The 20271-nt window shown below is 39.6% G+C and overlaps 1 protein-coding gene across 7 annotated transcripts in view; it reads right to left on the bottom strand.

The window, feature by feature from the left end:
- Window positions 1-20271, bottom strand: part of LOC113061541 (FYVE, RhoGEF and PH domain-containing protein 4-like) — a 51907-nt gene that overhangs the window by 22497 nt on the left and 9139 nt on the right. For 4 of the 7 annotated variants that reach the window (XM_026230718.1, XM_026230722.1, XM_026230720.1 and 1 more), the window contains exon 2: window positions 6801-6887. In XM_026230718.1, coding sequence (XP_026086503.1) covers window positions 6801-6887 — 87 coding nt within the window. Of the gene's footprint in view, window positions 1-3583; window positions 3713-6800; window positions 6888-15806; window positions 15887-18234; window positions 18579-20271 lie in introns of those variants that run through there. The other 3 variants (XM_026230725.1, XM_026230721.1, XM_026230724.1) reach the window with 3 other exon arrangements.

Genomic DNA, 20271 nt, shown 5'->3' with positions numbered 1-20271 from the left:
TTATTTCTTATTAGTTTTCTTATAACTTCTCTTTGTTGGTGAAATGATGGCGTGTAAAGGGCGGGTTTTAGTGAAGTGCACTTTAAGTGTAATTAAAAAAAAAAATTGAGATAAGAATAGATGAGCTTTCCATTGATGTATGGTTTATTAGGATTGGATAATATTTCGCTAAGATACAACTATTGAAAATCTGGAATCTGAGGGTGCAAAAAAAATAAAATAAATCTAAATACTGAGAAATCCACCTTTAAAGGTGTCCAGATGAAGTTCTTAGCAATGCAGTAAATAGGAAATTTACGAAATATCTTCATGGAACATGATCTTTACTTGGATGGAAAATGGATAATTTTGACCCATGCAATGTTTTTCTTTTTGGCTATTGCTAAAAATAAACCCCCGGTGACTTTTATGTCAGGTTTTGTTCCGGATTTGAAATATTTAAATGAGTTTGGCAAGCAGTTTTTGACATATGATATTTCCCCAATTAGTTAGGCACAGTAGAGCTGCAAACACAACCACTAAAAGAAGTGACTTTCTTCTAAAAGGGCGATGCTCTACCATACTTCATGAAATAAAACAAATGCATAAAGTTTGCAGACAAGATAAAATGCCACTGCAAGATCTGTGAGGCCACTGACTTCATTAGTGCACACTAAAGTCAAAAGTCATAACACATTAAGGAACTGTAGCTGCAACCCTGGTTTAGATTCCTCTTTCAGGTTATTCATCCTGTTCGACCACCGCACATACTGTATTAACCTCACAATAGAGTCCAATCGTATTCATACCAAGAACGATATCTATAAAAATAAAAAAAATAACAATAACTATACTAGCGTTCAAACCAATGGACCATTCCTTATTTGGGTGCAATGAACAGGACACACAAGTCTTTCGCTTTCCGCTGTAAACCATCTTGTTACAGGCCCCATGCAAATGGTGTCCTGCCCATGTCTTGTTAAATTAAAGCATGGGGATGTTTATGCATTAGGGAGCACAAAGAGAGTCTTTCTATTGCCTTCCCAGCTTCATCTGGCCCCCTTTTCTTCACTGGAAACATCATTGGCCAGTAGGCTGCATGGGACTGTCCATGTCTGAGGATGAATGCTGCTGTTGTGCTTGAAGTATATATATGGTGGTGGTGATGGTGATGGTTTAAGGACAGCGTCATGTCTGATTGTCCCATTTTTCTCAGTTTCGGCTCAGTTTGTGGCCAGGATTGAAACAAGCTTTCTTTTATGGACCAAAGAATGCCTCTAAATGCCTGCATTTCCCAGAAAATTTCAGTCTCTTAAATAAATATTTTTGTAATATCCCCAAGACCATCAAGGCCAACACTTAAAATTATTATTACTATTATTTCATTTTTTTTTTTGCCTGTGTGTACATAATAACTTTTTCTGTATTTGAACAAACTCCTGGAGCTTATGTATTAAACTCTGACCCAGGCAAACACCTAACAACCATTCACAACACCCTAGCAACCATCAACATCACTATAGCACCGTGACAAGGAATTTTGCAGGGGCAAGCACCACCAACAATTTTATTTAAATTGGGTTTGCATTAATACATACCATTTCATAATAACTAAAAATGCATAAAAATGTGTGACGAATAGACAATGACAGTACTTTCTTACTAAAGCATCAACATACAACAGAAATTGTTGATATTTAACTCTGACTTACATTGAGTACTTTCACACGTTCAGTCTTATCAGTACATTCATCAACATTTTTCTATTAAGAGGTCATGTGAGACGAGGGTTGTTATTAAAATGAAGAAGTTGCAACATTACCGGAAAAGTTCTGAGGCTATGTGTGAAAAACAGTGTACAAGTACAAGGTTAGACGACTGACTCTAACATAAGAAGTCTGCTGACGCAGTTCTCCAGGCCATGTAGTTGTACACCTGTAGCACTGGACTCGAAGATTATAATTATCTATGCTGTGGAAAGAAATTTCATCAAACTGGATGGATGCTGAAATAAAGAGCTATTCTCAATTGAGAAGATGAAGAAATTATTCGACAGATTACTGGAAGAGATGTCTCACTGAAAGCTCTGTCAGTTATGTTTTATGTTATCTCACACAAGACAAATTACTAGCATTTTTAACATTTATACCAATGACTTTTCCATTGAAAGTGTTTAAATGACAATTCCAGCAAACAGCAACCGAGTTGTAACTAAATGTTGTTGCTGATGTGTGAATGGAATTCGAAAAAAAGACTGAAAGCTGCTGCAGATGTAGTACATTTACTGGAAAAGTCAGTTCAGCAATTCCGCGTGAAATATTTGCACTGAATAATGCACATGATAACTGGCCTCTGAGTTACCATGGCATGAAATCAAAATATCCACATCATAACAGATGCAGATCTATTAGAAACGTGTGGCTGTTTTTTTGCAGCTATAATTAGTAGAAAAGTGAGCCAGGTTAATGTCAAACTATGTGTGGCCTAGTGAATGTAAACTATGATAATAATTGTAGCTAAAATGTTTGCATTGGAAAAAGCCTAAATGTTCTGCCTTCCGAGTCTAAAACACAGGGGTGTGCCAACTTTGGCATTCCTGGCTAAGTTTAGAAAGGAATAAAAAGTCTGTGGTTTGACTTGACATATACAGAGAGTCCAGTTCAAGATAATGACTTAAATCAGATCAGTATCTGAGTTTAATGACAGCAGTTTGTTCCAGTAAAAAAAAAAAAAGAAAAAATCTAGAAATGTCTGGCCTTCGGTCACTGAAAACATTCCAGATCTGTTTACATTTCTGTACATGAAAGTAAGACACATGAATTCCAGTTTTAAGTAGTTGCGACTTAAAAAAAAATCAACCTTAATTTGGATAGTAAAATTTCTAGTTTATGGGAAATCCACCATAAATGTATATTTGAATATGGCTGCATTTTGGTACTGTACTATCAATAAAAACCTTGTGGGAAAGTAACAACCAAAACAGAACAGATAAGAACAGCTCATTTAGTTTGCAAATGGAGATGGGAACTGACCATAAGGAGCAGAAGTAGTTAGCAAAAGTTTTCGGAGTTGTCATGCAACAGAGAAACACAGACAGGCAATAAATAATCGTGAAGGAAGTTAGAAATTAACATACATGCAAAATGCATTTTCTTTATCATGCAATGGTGCTAGATGAAAAAAGCAAACTAACAAGACTGAAAAATGTGAACTGCTTGAACTTGTTCATCCATGTTGGCAAACAAACACATTATAAAATTAGCTAAAATGTAACAGACAGGTGACCAAATGTCTGAGATGGACATATCTATGTAGAATAAATCTAAAGCGGAACCTTAAAATATCAAAATATCATATGAAATATTCACTAATGCATTCTGATTTCAATTATTCTATAAAATAATTTTTCATTTTCAAAGTAACCACTGTCACAGAGAAGAAAGACGAACACATTTGTGTTAATACACATAAAAGCTCTTCCAGCTAATGTGCTGTTGCCAAGTTTCATTATACTGTCACAATATCTAAATAGACCATGTTAACTGATGAAAACAGTATTAGCAGGGGTAAGACTGAGATCGTGGTCAAGCCAAAGTAATCTCACCTTCTGTTCGTTAAAATGAGCCCAAATAATCCCAGGACAATGAGAAATATAACAGCAGTTTTCAGCATTCAAGCCTTCCGGTCCTCTATAAACTTCAGACTGACTGAAACTCTGCCACAAAGGCACGAGGAAACAGCCCCTCCCTCCCTCCGAACACACACACGCACGCACACACACATACTGCACTCAAGCATAACACTAACATTCATTGTCCATCAAATCCACTAGATGTTGCAATGTACATAGTGCTGTGTGTTAATGAACACCTCGAAAAGATTCTCATATTAATATGATTTCAGGTAATGTGATAAAGGGCAAAAAAAATAATAATTTCCTCATCATTTCTGTTTAAAATTTAGAATTATCTGTATTAAAATCTGTATTAAATTTTTTTTTTTCATGATTGTCTTGAAAAGCCAACACTGTCATAACCAAGAGTATGCTAAATGTTATTTGCAGTAAACGTATAATATATATATATTTTTACAAATAATCATAATTATATATAATATTTAATAATACAAATATAGAAAACAATAACATTTTTAAACATAAAATAATATTACACAAATCTAAATTAAATCGAAAATAAAAAAATATATAAATATGCTTTGTTGCATTGAAAAGACATTCTTAAAAAATTCTCCTTTTATGTTCTGGAGAAGATTCGGGTGAGTGAATTATGAAAAAATAAAAAAAAAAATTCTTTAAAAGCTTCAGAGCACAATCCAGTGTGAATGTTGTTGCATTTCTGAATGGAGAGGAAATCGGACTTTGACTGTAAGGGGTAATGCACGTAATGAAATAACTTGATGGTATAAATGAGGAAGAAATGCAACAGACATTAGTCAGAGTGGATGACACACAGAATTTTTTTCAATTGAAGAAAACTAGGCTGTGTGAGATACACTGTGAAAAGGTCATAGATCCGACGTCGTTTTCAAAACTGTTCTGTAGAGTTTTTTGTCTACTGTAAGTTTTCTGGAAAGTTTCATCAGCTGAACAATTGACATGTTGTTAAAAAGCAGTACAACTCATTAAACGCATTGTACTTCTACCTCTCACAACCTTATTTCCATTCCGGTAAAAAAACGAAATGTGGCGGAACCCTGACCATGGTCTGCGGTGCCCCTTCAACAGCTTTGAGCAGCATCAGTCTCATTCCAAACCCTCGTCTTAGTGGCACACAAAAACTCTCATGTTACAAAATACTGAGAGGAAAATTCAAATGGACTCCGGATACACAGGCTAAAATTAAATGAAGCTCTCACTGGCACAGACTGAATGGCAATCATTCAAGGGTGGGAAGTTATAAATGGACACACACAAGTAGTCTTCTACATGTAAACTGCATGCAGCGGTCTGCCACACCTTACACATTAATTAAACTGTTTACCAGATTCCACTGCAGATCTGACTTACTTTCCTTTCATTTTCAACACTGAGTGGAGACAGAGAAGAGTCCTGGGCATCTGGGGCTGTACAACCTTCTTGACACATCCCACTCAAACCAGTACATACTGATGCCCTTTCTGTTGGATGCAGTTAATGAAGTAAAATGGTCTGCTTTGCGGCTTGGATCAATTCCAGTGATTCCAGTAATCCAATACTTCTAGTTTTTCCTCTTTAGAGGTGAACTGACATGACATCTGAACATCAACCTGCCACAGCAACAGTATCTACAACAATCACTCAAGAGCTGTCAGTGTATAACTTATGATATAAAGATTTTTTTTGGGATCCTGCACTTTTGATCAATTAAATACATGCTGAATAAAAAAAAACTAAGTCTAAAAAAAAAAAAAAAGAAAACTAACCCCAAACTTTTTAACGGTAGCCTAAATGTCATCTATATATGATATGTGACAGTGACATACAGCCAAGTATGGTGACCCATACTCAGAATTCGTGCTCTTTATTTAATCCATCCAAAGTGCACACACACAAGTAGTGAACACACACACACACACACACACACACACTGTGAACACATACCCGGAGCAGTGGGCAGCCATTTATGCTGTGGTGCCCAGGGAGCAGATGGGGGTTCTGTGCCTTGCTCAAGGGCACCTAAGTTGTGGTATTGCCGGCCTGAGACTTGAACTCGCAACCCTAGGGTTAGGAGTCAAACTCTCTAACCACTAAGCCCGCCTTCCCCAAAGGTGATTGTTCAAAATACTATACACAAAGTATATAAGCAAAAAAAAATACAAATAAAATTAAAAAAACACTCAACCACTATATGTCAAATACTCAAGACCAAAACCACACCAATAACCACCTGGTTATAAAGATCACATAAAATGGAAGATCTCATGTAATCAGCTCAGTGATATCTCTTACATTTGGCCTTATCACGAGTCCTCAATTACAGTAAGCTCAGTACAGCGTTCCTGTCTCCCCTTAAACAAGTCTGTCCTGCACAACTACTGCAGTGACACCTCACCATAGACCTCCATTTGTATTCCCATATACTGTCTGGAGAACAAAAGCTTTCGTTAATATCGATCTGACAAAATGAAAGCAAACTTTGTGAAGGTGACGAGGCCTTAGTTTACACACGGAGCTACAGACACTCACAGCACAATCTGTAACCTTGCTTTTTAAATTAAGTGTACATTTATTCATTTTTAAGTCCACGTTTTTCAGTTTTAAAAGCATTAAGCAAAAATGATATTTTGTAGATCTCATAGCTTCTATTCATGTGGTGTTGTGCTGGGTAACCCACCGTATAAAGTCATTGGTCCTGTGATCCTTCCCAACATAACTGTAAATTAAACATCAAATCTGGTTTGATATAACTACTAAATTATTCGAAATTCTTCTCCATGTTAACTCGTCCTTCCATTAAGAGAAACAAAAGAATGCAGAATGCAGAGGAAACATAAACGAGGTTGATTAGACCAAGAACTGAGGTCGATGGATCATTGACAACACTGTACAGTAAGTGTGGCACAGTCACGCCTATTCATTCCCATAAACCTTAAAACTATTACATAACATATAAAAGTATCTTTTATCTCTTACAGAAGATCATAAATCCAACTGCTCGCAGCTACAGTTTTTAAAAGAAGATTTGATATGACACATAATTCATGCATCAACAACTACAATTAATGTAATCATTGACTCCCAAGGATCTGAGCTAGAAGTCTTAGTGAAAAGAGAAAGGAATAGACAGATTAGGAAGCAGAGGAGAGGGAGAGTTGTTGCTCACCTTTGTTCTGAGCGATCTTCACCCCAACACAAGCTTCCTCTTCATCACATTGTTTGGAGGCAAAGCAGCTGGGATTACTGGCTTTATCTGAAAGATGCCAAGAGAGACATTTAGTTGGTTTTATTCTCAGCACTTTTCTGACAGTTTCCAGAAAGGTTTTGAGATACCTTCATGATCTTGAATTTATATAGATATAGAGGAAACTGGGGGGATAGAGATACTAAGAAACATGTGGGAGGGGCTAAAAAAAAAAAGAACAGGAAGAGATCTGCAAATATTAGTGCCAAAGGGTAAATTACACTATACCATTTGAATCAATAGAGAGTTATGCTACTGATATCAGCCTCCATTCCTCTGGAAATACATTTTTATTAGAGTTTGGAATGTCTGTGAGGATTTGATATAATTTCATCTCAAAGGTGTCCAAGGGAGTTCAGATTTGTATTTTTAGCAGGCCAGTTCTTAAACACAGGACTCAGCAAATAATTTTTATATCGACCCTGCTTAATGCACACAGCACTGTCCTTTTGTAATACGAAAGGACCCTTTTTAAATTATACAAAGTTTTCACATTAATGACAAAGAGCTTAAACTAACACCACAATACAAAAAATGATTGAAATAGGCTATATTAAATTATACAATTCTTACATAGTTAAAGCATATTTATATTTCAGATATGCTCACTGAATATAAGCCTAACAGAGCACTCAGATCATTAGGATTGAGTCAGTTAGAAATACCAAGGGTTCACACAAAACAAGGGGAGTCCTCCTTTAGTTACTATGCTGCCCGCAGTTGGAATCAGCTTCCAGAAGAGATCAGATGTGCTAAAACACTAGTCACATTTAAATCTAGACTTAAAACTCATATGTTTAGCTGTGCATTTATTGAATGAACACTGTGCAATGTCCGAACTGATTGCACTATATTTTCACTGTTTTTTTTATTTTATTTTATGTAAAATAATTTTCTAACTGTTTTAAATTAATTTTAAATAAGTACATTTTTTTTAATCATTTTAAACGTTTTTTTAAATTGTTTGTTTTATTCTTGTTATTATTTTTCCTTATTATTATTTTACTTTCTTTTATGTAAAGCACTTTGAATAACCATTGTGTATGAAATGTGCTATATACAGTAAATAAACTTGCCTTGCCGTGCCTTGCCATAAATTAATGTCATGATAAACACTTAAGCTTAATTATACAAAATCTTGTAATACAGATTTTAAGCTTAAAATGTCACAATGCAATGCACAACTAAATAAGTAAATTAAATACTCCTCATTTACTCTATAATGTATACGAAGCTGGACGCTTAAAATTATGCACGTGAACGATGCAAAATAAATAAAACATAATCTGTATGCAACATAATTTTATCTTAAAAGTGTAAAGATAAACTGCATTATGTGTAATAGTAGTATGACTGCATGAGAATTAAAGTATAGAAATATCTTCTGAATGATAAAAACGGGAGCAGAAGGTCTGTGTGTGAACAGAGAGGATGGAGAACATTAATCCAACATTTGTAGCAAAACAAAGGAAAGTAAATCCCCAGGGACTCGCCAGTAATTAATTCTGCTGTAATATCTAGTCCATGTGAGAGCCGTGTTACTGTACTCTATTTCTATTTTCCAATGCACATAAAAGATGAAAGCCAATCAGTAAAGAAGTGACATGTGGTTGCCAATTGTAGACATGTGTGCATGAAGGCACACACTGACATGCTGAAAATATAAAATCACAATAATAATGTTACACTTCTGAGTGAAAACTAAAGGGAATGGGGAAGTAAAGAAAAACAAAATGCAGTGATGAAAGATGGAGAACTTACTGAATAAAGTAAACTGAGAATGTGACAAAAACAGTCAGTTTAACGTCCAATGAAACAAGTTTACAGTAAGTTACATTTTGAGTGGCTCAGGGTGCGCTTGTGCTTTATCCTGGGCATGAGATTAAAGCAAGGCTTTTTCCTCATACCATCTGGAGCCCTGGTGACAGAAGGATCTGGTGTCCCCCACACACTCAAACGTGCACACATGCTCACATACTAACCATTTTTAATAGCAGCTTTACAAAAAAAAATCGCATTCTGTAAGCTTACACAACAACTGTCAGGATTCCACCATCATCATCACTCCCTCCACCCACTCGCTCGTCATCCCCTGAATATTAATTGTCATCACCTGCATCTCTTCATCCTCATCACCGTCACCTGCTATCCTTCATCACTGCTCACCCTTATATACCCGCCTCAACCTTCAGTCTCCGTCTGATCTCGTCATTACATGGCTTACAGACTCTGTCTCAACACTCACCTGAGAATCCGCGAATCTTCTGAGAACCCTCAAAGATTGGTCCGTCTTCTTCTGCCTTCAGTCCTCCTTCGGTGATCCCACTTCCACTTCCTGTGATTAGAGATCGTTCAGTAAATCGATATTGGTCCATACTCGCTCTCATTCTGTTATTCCCGTCTGGTTCGGAGCATTCTGCAAATAAAACTCTCAAACTGACCATCCTGTCTGCCTCCTGTCTCGTCCGTGACAGAAGATCAGACCAAAGATGCAGAATCCTACGGAGCCTGGAGGGAATCCATCTCAAGACCCGTTTGCCGAACTAGTGCGAGCAGTGTGCCAGTCAATCCGCTCATCTTTACCGGACAACCCTTCCGCCATCCCCGAAGCCATCCTTCACTCTGCACGCCGACACCAACTTCCGCAAACACCCGCTACTTCGCCGGCTGCCTCTGCGAGTCCCATGGCCCGACCAGCGCCGTTCAGTGGTGAGGCGGAGGATTGCAGTGGTTTTTTGCTTCAGGTTTCACTATATTTCCAAATGCAAGCACATCAGTTTACCGACGATTCCGCCCGGGTGGCCTTTATTATTTCCCTACTCTCTGGCAGAGCTCTCCAGTGGGCACAATCCCTTTGGAATTCAGATTCCCCAGTGTTAAAGTCCCTGTCAGGTTTCATATCTCATTTTAAGGAAGTCTTTGGCCAGGCAGTTTCAGATCTCTCAGTCCATGATCAGCTTTACAATCTCCGTCAAGGAAACTCCTCTGTCAGCACGTATGCACTCCAGTTTCGCACCCTGGCGGCATCCTGTGGCTGGAACGAGTCGGCCCTGATTACCGCTTTCCGCCACGGCCTGAATCCGAACATCCGTCAGCTATTGGTTGTTTATGATGACTCCATGGGGATTGAGAACCTCATTCAAAAGACCATTCGAGTTTCTCAACGTTTATCTGCCTGTGACAATCCATCTACCGCTGTCAGTCCTCCGTCCTCGATTCCCATTGCTTCTCCTCCAGCACCTGAACCTATGCAAGTGGACTCCACCCATCTCACTCCTTCTGAGCGCCAGCGTCGCATCCAGCTTCACCTCTGTCTGTACTGCGGGAGCGACAATCATCTCATCTGCTCCTGTCCTGTTCGACCTCAACGTTCTGCGGTAAGCTCCATTCAGATCCCTCCTAAAGTGGAATCTTTAAACCGTACCATGGTTCATCTGTTAACCCCCCATATCTGTGTCTCAGCGCAAGCCCTCCTCGACTCCGGTTCAGCGGGGAACTTCATTTCAACCCAGCTCCTCCAAAAACTGAATGTCCGCAAGCACCGCAGCCTTCAAGAGCTCAGAGTTCAAACCATCCAAGGAAAGCCGCTAGGTCGAGGTCGAATCAGTCATGTCTCTCCCACATTAATGCTCCGCATTGGCTGTTTACACGCAGAAGAGATCTCATTCTTGGTGCTGGAGGAGTCTACTGCTGAGCTCATCCTGGGACGCCCCTGGTTGATCCAACATCAGCCCACCATTGACTGGAAATCCGGGGAGGTTCTTCGTTGGGGAGAAAACTGTACACATACCTGTCTAGCTCCAGTCAAGAGGAACCCGAAAACCCTATCTTCCCCCTCTTCTTCGTCTTCCGTGCTCAAACCCAAACTTCCAGTTTGTTCGACTTCAGTTGAGAGTCCAGAGGTCCAGCATCAAGTAGAGATTCCTGCTGAATACAGGGGGTTCCAGGATGTGTTCAGCAAGCAGTTGGCGACCAAGTTACCACCTCATCGGCCATGGGACTGCGCCATCGACCTGCTACCTGGAGCCACTCTACCTAAAGGCCGTATCTACCCTCTCTCCATCCCGGAACAGAAGGCCATGGAGGAGTATGTGAAAGAAGCCCTTCAGCAGCAGTTCATCCGTCCATCGGTTTCACCCGCCGCTTCCAGCTTCTTTTTCGTGGCTAAGAAGGATGGAGGCTTGAGACCATGTATTGATTACCGCCATCTGAACTCCCAAACGGTCAAATTTCGTTACCCCCTTCCTCTGGTCCCAGCAGCCCTGGAACAACTACGTGGGGCCCGTATATTCTCCAAGTTGGATCTGCGCAGTGCATACAACTTAATCCGTATCCGTCGGGGTGACGAGTGGAAGACTGCTTTCGTCACCCCTTCCGGCCACTATGAATACAGGGTAATGCCTTTCGGCCTATCCAACGCCCCTGCAATCTTTCAAAATTACATGAATGAAGTGTTCCGAGAGTACCTCAATAGATTTGTTGTAGTTTACTTGGATGATATCCTCATCTACTCATCATCACTTCCTGAACACAGACGCCATGTCACTCTGGTCCTGCAGAAATTGAGAGCCCATCAGTTGTTCCTGAAATTGGAGAAATGTGAATTTCACACCACGTCGGTACAGTTTTTGGGCTATATCATAAATCGGCATGGAGTGCAAATGGACCAGAGGAAGGTGGATACCATCCGGAACTGGCCGCAGCCCACTACTGTGAAAGAGCTTCAAAGATTCCTCGGATTTGCCAACTTTTATAGAAGATTCATCCATAACTACAGCATTATCAGTGCTCCTCTGACCTCCTCTTTGAAGGGCCAGACCAAGTCTCTATCCTTCTCCTCCGAAGCCATCCAAGCCTTCCAACAACTAAAAGACGCCTTTTCAACCGCTCCCGTCCTCGCCCATCCTAACCCAGATCTGCCATTCGTCGTCGAGGTTGATGCGTCTTCTACTGGAGTAGGAGCAGTCCTCTCCCAGCGGCAGGGTGAACCTTCCAGACTCCATCCATGTGCCTTCTTCTCCAAGAAGCTGTCCCCGGCGGAGCGAAACTATGACATCGGAAATCGGGAACTGCTTGCAATCAAGCTTGCCTTGGAAGAGTGGAGGCATTGGCTGGAGGGAGCCAATCACCAATTTCAAGTAATTACCGATCATCGTAATCTGGAATACCTCAAAGAAGCCAAGAGGCTCAATCCTCGTCAGGCCCGCTGGGCTCTCTTCTTCACCCGTTTTGATTTCGTTGTTACCTACCGACCCGGCTGTAAGAATGGAAAAGCTGACGCTCTCTCACGCCTCCATCATTCCTCGTCTGAGGAGTACCGCCCCGAACCCATTCTCCCTCCAGCCGTGTTCGCCTGTCCAATCCTCTGGGACATAGACGATCAAATATCCCAGGAAAACCGTCTCCATCCCGCTCCGCCGGGAGGTCCAGAGGGGCTCACCTTTTGTACCTCAACATTTCCGCACCGCCCTTCTGGACTCTGCTCATACAGCTCCGGGCTCTGGACATCCAGGTAGCAGGCGTACCCTCTCGCTCCTCAGTCAACGGTACTGGTGGCCATCTATCTCCAAAGATGTCTCCCGGTTTGTTCAAGGGTGCTCAGTCTGCGCCATCTCTAACACGCCCAGAAAACTCCCGGAGGGTAAACTCGTACCTCTTCCTATTCCCCGTCGTCCATGGTCTCACCTTGGTGTAGACTTCATGACTGACCTTCCTAAATCTAACAACTTCACCTGTATTCTGGTTGCAGTGGATCGGTTCTCGAAGGCTTGCAAGCTGATCCCCTTACCTGGACTCCCTACCGCCTTTGAGACCGCGGAGGCTTTGTTCCATCATGTTTTCAGAAATTTTGGAATTCCCGAAGATATAGTATCGGATAGGGGTCCGCAGTTCATATCTCGAGTATGGCAAGCCTTCTTCCGACTACTTGGGGTGACTGTTAGTCTCTCCTCAGGATACCACCCTCAGACGAACGGCCAGACTGAGCGGAAGATCCAGGAGATAGGACGGTACCTCAGGTCATATTGCCACCAGTACCAGGACAGCTGGAGTCGCTACCTCCCCTGGGCTGAATACGCCCAGAATTCTCTCAGGCAATCCACCACCGGGCTCACTCCTTTTCAATGTATCCTGGGTTTTCAACCTCCTCTATTCCCTTGGTCTGGGGAGCCCTCGGAGGTTCCAGCCGTTGACTATTGGTTCCATCAGAGCGAGAGGGTATGGGACTCAGCTCACGTTCACCTCCAACAGGCAGTGCGAAGGCACAAAACCCAAGCCGATCGTCGACGGACAGACCCTCCCCAGTACCAACCGGGTCAGAAGGTGTGGCTTTCTACCCGTGACATCCGCCTTCGCCTGCCCTGCCGTAAGCTGAGTCCCCGATACATCGGACCATTTACCGTGCAGAGGCAGCTGAATGAAGTCACTTACAGGCTCAACCTTCCACCTCATTACAAGTTTTCACCTTCATTCCACGTCTCCTTGTTAAAGCCTTTCATTGACCCTGTCACTTCTCCTCCCTCAGATCCAGGACCTAGGGACTTACCTCCTCCTCCCGTTCCAGTAGAAGAGGAGCCTATCTACCGTGTCCGCAACATCATGGATTCGCGGCGACGAGGCCCCCGGCTAGAATACCTAGTAGACTGGGAGGATTATGGCCCCGAGGAACGCTCATGGGTACCCCGCGAAGATATCCTGGACCCAACCCTCCTCACCCAGTTTCATGCAGACCATCCTGATCGTCCTGCACCCAGAGGTCGTGGTAGGCCTCGCCGTCGCCAATACCCCTCTTCTCAAGCGTCAAGAGCCGCCTCGGGAGGGGGGGATACTGTCAGGATTCCACCATCATCATCACTCCCTCCACCCACTCGCTCGTCATCCCCTGAATATTAATTGTCATCACCTGCATCTCTTCATCCTCATCACCGTCACCTGCTATCCTTCATCACTGCTCACCCTTATATACCCGCCTCAACCTTCAGTCTCCGTCTGATCTCGTCATTACATGGCTTACAGACTCTGTCTCAACACTCACCTGAGAATCCGCGAATCTTCTGAGAACCCTCAAAGATTGGTCCGTCTTCTTCTGCCTTCAGTCCTCCTTCGGTGATCCCACTTCCACTTCCTGTGATTAGAGATCGTTCAGTAAATCGATATTGGTCCATACTCGCTCTCATTCTGTTATTCCCGTCTGGTTCGGAGCATTCTGCAAATAAAACTCTCAAACTGACCATCCTGTCTGCCTCCTGTCTCGTCCGTGACAACAACCACAACAAAGAAACTTTAATGAATGTGAAACCCTATATAAAACCTTTCTGAGCTATCAAAGACAGATTCTAAACAAACTGTAAAATGGGTTACTGGGATGTATAGAGCTGGAAAACCATACATAGATAATTGCATGACACCTCAGTTCATCTGTTTGCTTGGTAAAAGTCAAAATACAGCCATCTTTCATCTGAACACAAAAGAAAAATAGCAATGACATGTTTTATGAGGTTGTTTGTAATCCTGTGTAGCATGTAATTTAGCATTTATGTGGAGCCCTTGTTAGAGCATTAGAGTAGATGCTCCATGAATCATGTTCACAGTCGAGTGGCCATTATAATTGTAAATATTGTGGTTTTCAATAGGCAGTGAATTATGGATCTGGTCAGTGCAGGAATAAATGCTTTCCTTAATCAGGCTCAATCAATTTTCAGTATGTGCACATTCATTTAATGTATTTGTAACCAACTAAGAGAACAAACAGAACGCTAAACTGAATTACGATGAGGCATAAAAGCGATGGTTCATCTCATTAATCTGGCATTTACAAACTGTGCCCCAAAGTGCTTGAACATTGATTTAATATTGAAACAATAAAGAAAGACAGCAAAATCCTTACAAATAAAGCAACCAGATTCTACCAAGTATAAAAAGCTTTTTTGATGATACTAGGGATTAATAAAGTTTACCACGGCTTTATTGCAGTAATAATCAATATCAATAAAGGCAAAAATAATCATCAAATGGAGCTTCTTACTTCTTACAAATGCAGTTTCATTACCATTTTTTTGATATATTATCATTATTCTCAAAATATTTTATTACATTAAAATTACAAGTACAATGATTTCTTTTTTACTAACCTAATTTAAAATACTATGATCTATAAATAAATTACAATATTACTTTATTAAAAAAATTAATAAATGTATTTATTTTCACATTAAGTTAATGAGAATTTGAGGAAAATATGCTTGTATTAAAATGAATAACATATTCATATATATATATATATATATATATATATATATATATATATATATATATATATATATATATATATACATACACACACACACATGTATATATAAAATGTATATATATATATATATATATATACACACACATATACATATACTTATATGTATATACGTATATGTATATATGTATAGTATATATATATATATATATATATATATATATATACACACACACGGACATGTATATATAAAATGTATATACATATATATATATATATATATATATATATATATATATATATATATATATATATATATATATAAATATATATACATATGTAAATATATATATATATATACATATATATATATATATATATATATATATATATATATATATATATATATATATAAATATATATATATATATATATATATATATATATATATATACATATGTAGTTGTACATGTACAGCAAATTGTTCAAAGACATATCAATAATCTGATGAATTTTGCTTATTGTTATGCAAAACATTTTGCAAGAAAATTTAGATAAAAAGCATCACTCTACCTGATTTTGAAACTTGCACAGGTCATTAAAAAGGGTCTAGACAAGACTGTTACATATCTACAACATGAGATTTGATGCACAAGGGAACGAACTAAAAATCTGAAAAATACCTGCTCTGCTCTTGGTCCTCCAATGTGTCATGCTCTGCGTCTTCCTCATACTTTTAAGATGTTTCTTTATCTTAAGCAACAACAATACGCTAAACAACGGGGAAATGCCGACAGCATGCAACTCATCTTAAAAGTGTCGCTCATAACAAGTGGTTGCATTTTTTTTGTCCTTCCTGTGGTTGTCTAACTCCTTCCCCTCAACTCCTCCTTCCCACTCAAAATTGGTTTCTCAGCCAATGTGAACAGGACACTGTCTAAATAAATGTCCATTCAAAAACATATTGGCAATTTAAACATCATAGATGATGTACCGTGCTACCAACACCTCCAGAGAAAATAATTGATGAAACAAACATCAGGAAAATCCTCACATATCTGTAATTAAAAACATCCAACTATTTCCTCAGTGTACCATCTACAAAATGTTAAGTGTGCATGAATGTGCTGACTGTTGGCCACTAGAGAATAATTAGTTATTGATAAAAGCTGCGGCGTCAGAGACTGATGAGAATGAATGAGAATGTAACAATATCAACAAACCAACCCACTTTTCAGCTTTCATCTCTCCAGTCCCAATGTGAACAGAACTATGGGAACGTGTGAAATCTCTTATGGGCCTTAAAAAAAATATAGCAGGAAAGGAATGGATGCTACCCTTTCACAACTCTAAGACAAACCTAAGGTACTAATGACAAACAAGAAATGACTCATAATCTTAGACTCTGTCTGTCTTTGAATTGTCAGCATGCTGACTGAGCTCCACACATAATTATGACCCTTGATCAGTTATGAGCCTCTTTTCTGTGTTTTTGAGTTTCTGTGTTATTGCTGCAGCACAGTTCTGCTTTTCTGCTTCTTGCGTGTGTTCATGATTAACCTCTCAACTGAAAGCAGTCGCATGTTCGACAGTGAGAAGCAGATAATAAAGCATTTCTGTGCACCTGTTCTCAGCACGAGACAGTGTGGGTGGAAGTGAGGTCATCATTTATAGACACAACCAAGACTGTGTAGAGGGACACCATCACCCTTAGGTGAGAAAAATGACAAATGAGACCGCATTAGTGTGGTTTCTCCTACACATCATAGCATTAGAGAGAACCACTGAACACTTTTGCTGTAAAAAGTCCCCTAGAATTTCAAAAGTGATCTCTTAGAACTTGTCAAAAGTCAAAAAGTTTGTAATAATTAAAATAGTTTTATTTATGCTTTCAATTTTTGAAAAAACTTGTGCTCACCAAGGTTACATTTATACAAAATTAAAATATCTGTCTTTATCAATACATTTTAAAAGTAATGTATTTCTGTGATGGCAAAGCAGAATTTTCAGCAGTCATTTCTCCAGTCTTCAGTGTCACATGATCCTTCAGAAATCATTCTAATGGGCTGATTTGGTGCTCAAGAAACATTTCTTCTTATTATTAATAATATTTTTGAGGAAGACATTGACAATAATAATAACGATGATTAATAAATGAGCACCAATAATAACTGTTAATAAATCAGCATATTAGATTATTTCTGAAGGATCATGTGACACTGAAGACTAGAGTAATGGCTGCAAAAAACATCTTTGCCATCACAGGAATAAATTACATTTTAAAACATATTTAGAAAAAAACAATGTTATTTTAAATTGTAATAATATTACTGATTTTTACAGTATTTTAAATGAAATAAATGCAGCCTTGGTGAGCATAAGAAACTTCTTTGAAACTTCTTGTGTCTACGTAGGATAAACACCTCAGATCTAGTTTATACTTAAAAAGGAAACACAGATAGATTGATGTAAAGTGCTTGAAAAGGGGTGGTGAAGCAGTCTTAGTCATCTGTGAAGGTTACTACGTATGTGTTATTTAGCAAGTTAATGATACTTTAAACTCAGTCAGATCCAGACTACAGATCCTGTAAAGAGATACTTCTTTGTTTAATCCGATAGCTGTGTGGTGTTTGCTGGTGTGTGGATACCAATCACACACTTATCACACACAGACACATACAGATCTCCACCTGCTTTCATGAAGCACCCTGACCTGTTTCCACATCCATCTGTTTCTGCATCTGTGTCTGTGTTTGCATTTATGTGGCTGATTCACCCCAGGTTTGCTCATCGCTGTGAGCGCACAAAATTATAATTAGATATTGCTCTAGGTTTTACACAAAAGCACCGTTTAAATCCGCCCACATACAGACACACGCCACTGCTTCAGTGTCTGCAGAGTTAAATATGCATCTCTCCAGACAAAAATGTCACACATAAACTAATACTAATACACTAATACACCAAAACAGCAGGTTCCTATTCAACTCTAGTTGAACCATACTCTTCTGCGGTAAACCTGATGAGCTTCGAGAGCCACAGCCCTTCTCGAATGTGGCCATCTGTGTGCAAAGTAACGACGATCTCTACATGTGAAGAAACATCACAGACCTGAGTCTTTGTCGGATTGGTGACGGCAGCCCTGTGTTTGAGATTTCCACTTGAGTTCAGTTCCGTCGTCCTTATCCGAAGAATCATGCCAGACTGAACAGTCCTCTCATGAACCCTCCTCCCTCTCTAGTCATCCTCCATCCTTCCTCTTTCTCTCTTTCACTCTCTGGCTCTACACTTGCTTTACTGCTTCTCCTCCTCCTTCTTCTATTCCCCCTCTCTTGCTTCCCCCGCACACACTGTGTTTTCCGCTCAGCCTCTGTTTTTTTCTCCACCGAGGATAATCACATTCCAGAGGAGGGACAGCATATGGCAGGGAAATGCCACACGCTCTTGTCTGTCCGTCTTTATGTGCCAATGTGTGTGTGTGTTGCATGGACAATTACCCCTATTGTATTTCCGGAGGGGTGGGCCAACAAACAGGGGGTCGGGGGGTTTGGGATTCAAGGGGTGGGGTGCGACTCGAAAGAAAAAGCTAGAGGACTATTGATGAGTGGGTATGATATTTGGAAAATGCCAGCTTTTCTCCTCTGATTGGTCGGGTCACTCGAGTCCACGTATCGCTGTAATTCAGCGGATGGGCGAGTATGAGGCCGATTCTATTGGAGGGCACACACCGGTCATGTGACGAAAGGAAAGGGCCACATGGGAGACTGAGGAGGAATACAGATGAGTCAGTGATTTGTGGGGGAAGGGGAAAGAGGTGGAGGGCACTGTCACCACCTACGATATTCTCACACTCTCAGATGATGACATAAAGACAGTAGGGAAAATATAACACTTCATTATGGGTTCTTGGACATGTACCAAGGGGATACCATGGTATTCTTGAAGTTTATTTATTGAAGTATTCGTTTAGTGCCAAGATACACAGTATATATATATATATCAAAGTATACCATTGTATTATGTTAATCAATGTATTATGTTAATATGGTAAGGCCGATACATTACATAAGGAATCTTCACTCTTTGCAGATAATCAAAATATTGTTTTATTATAAAAGAGTTTATGAGAGACTGCATTTTCTTTTTTAATGATACCATTTGATTTTAAGAATTAATAATGACCATTATAGTTACTGAACTAAAAAATTGTATAAAAAATATTTTTAAGAAAACTTTTTTTAACTAATAAATGTGTGTGTGTGTGTGTGTGTGTGTAGATAAAGTGCTGTTACTGACTTTGAGATTTCTATGCTAAATTTTATAAGGATAAAGGATAATTCATATCAACATTACAACATTATCCGACGAACACCAAATTATTTTTAATATGTTTTTTCATTATTATTATTATTATTCAAAGTCCTGGGACCATGGTAATAGTACTAGTAATTTACTTCCTATTTTTTACATTTACAGAGAATCAAATTGTGTATTGTGTCACAAAACAGCTCTATAAAGCAGTAAAGCCCAACAGAAAATGAAGCCGGTAAAATGTGCTAGCAATGTTTTTTTTTTTACACTTCTCATTTAGACGGTTTAAAATGTATTTTATTTATTCTGCTTAATTCTAATCAGAAAAGCCGAGCCTAATAGCCTGATTGAATTTCCAACATGCCTTCAAATGTACACACACACACACACACACACACACACACAAAATCAACACTCGACTATAAACTGCTTAATTTTTTTCTGTCATATGCCTCAGTGGGATAACCCTCGTGCTAAATCAACCAGTCAGGCCAAACACTCCTGACCTCTTTCAAGTCACACTTCTGGTAGTCTCTTTCTGTTTTCCCTCACATGTCTGACCACCACTCTTGCCTTTTGACAACCTCACTTTATTAAAGTCACATCACTGCAAGCACACCCAACACGTTTCCCATCTCCCCCACACTCAGTCTCCTCCTTCCATCAGTAACATGTTCAGTCCTCTCCTCCCCCTACACGGCTTGTGGTAAATAAAGCCTCAGGCCATGTTTTTACACAGACATTACTCCTTCCAGATGCTTCTGAATGACCCTTTAACATACTGCTCTCATAATCATCAGGCTTTAGTGTGCACTGAGTGTAATCATATTCAATAGG

Source organism: Carassius auratus, chromosome 43 (genome assembly GCF_003368295.1).
Source record: "Carassius auratus strain Wakin chromosome 43, ASM336829v1, whole genome shotgun sequence".
Lineage (NCBI taxonomy): Eukaryota > Metazoa > Chordata > Actinopteri > Cypriniformes > Cyprinidae > Carassius > Carassius auratus.
The sequence above is the reverse complement of the archived record's forward strand: the minus strand, read 5'-3'. Positions and strand labels throughout refer to the sequence as shown.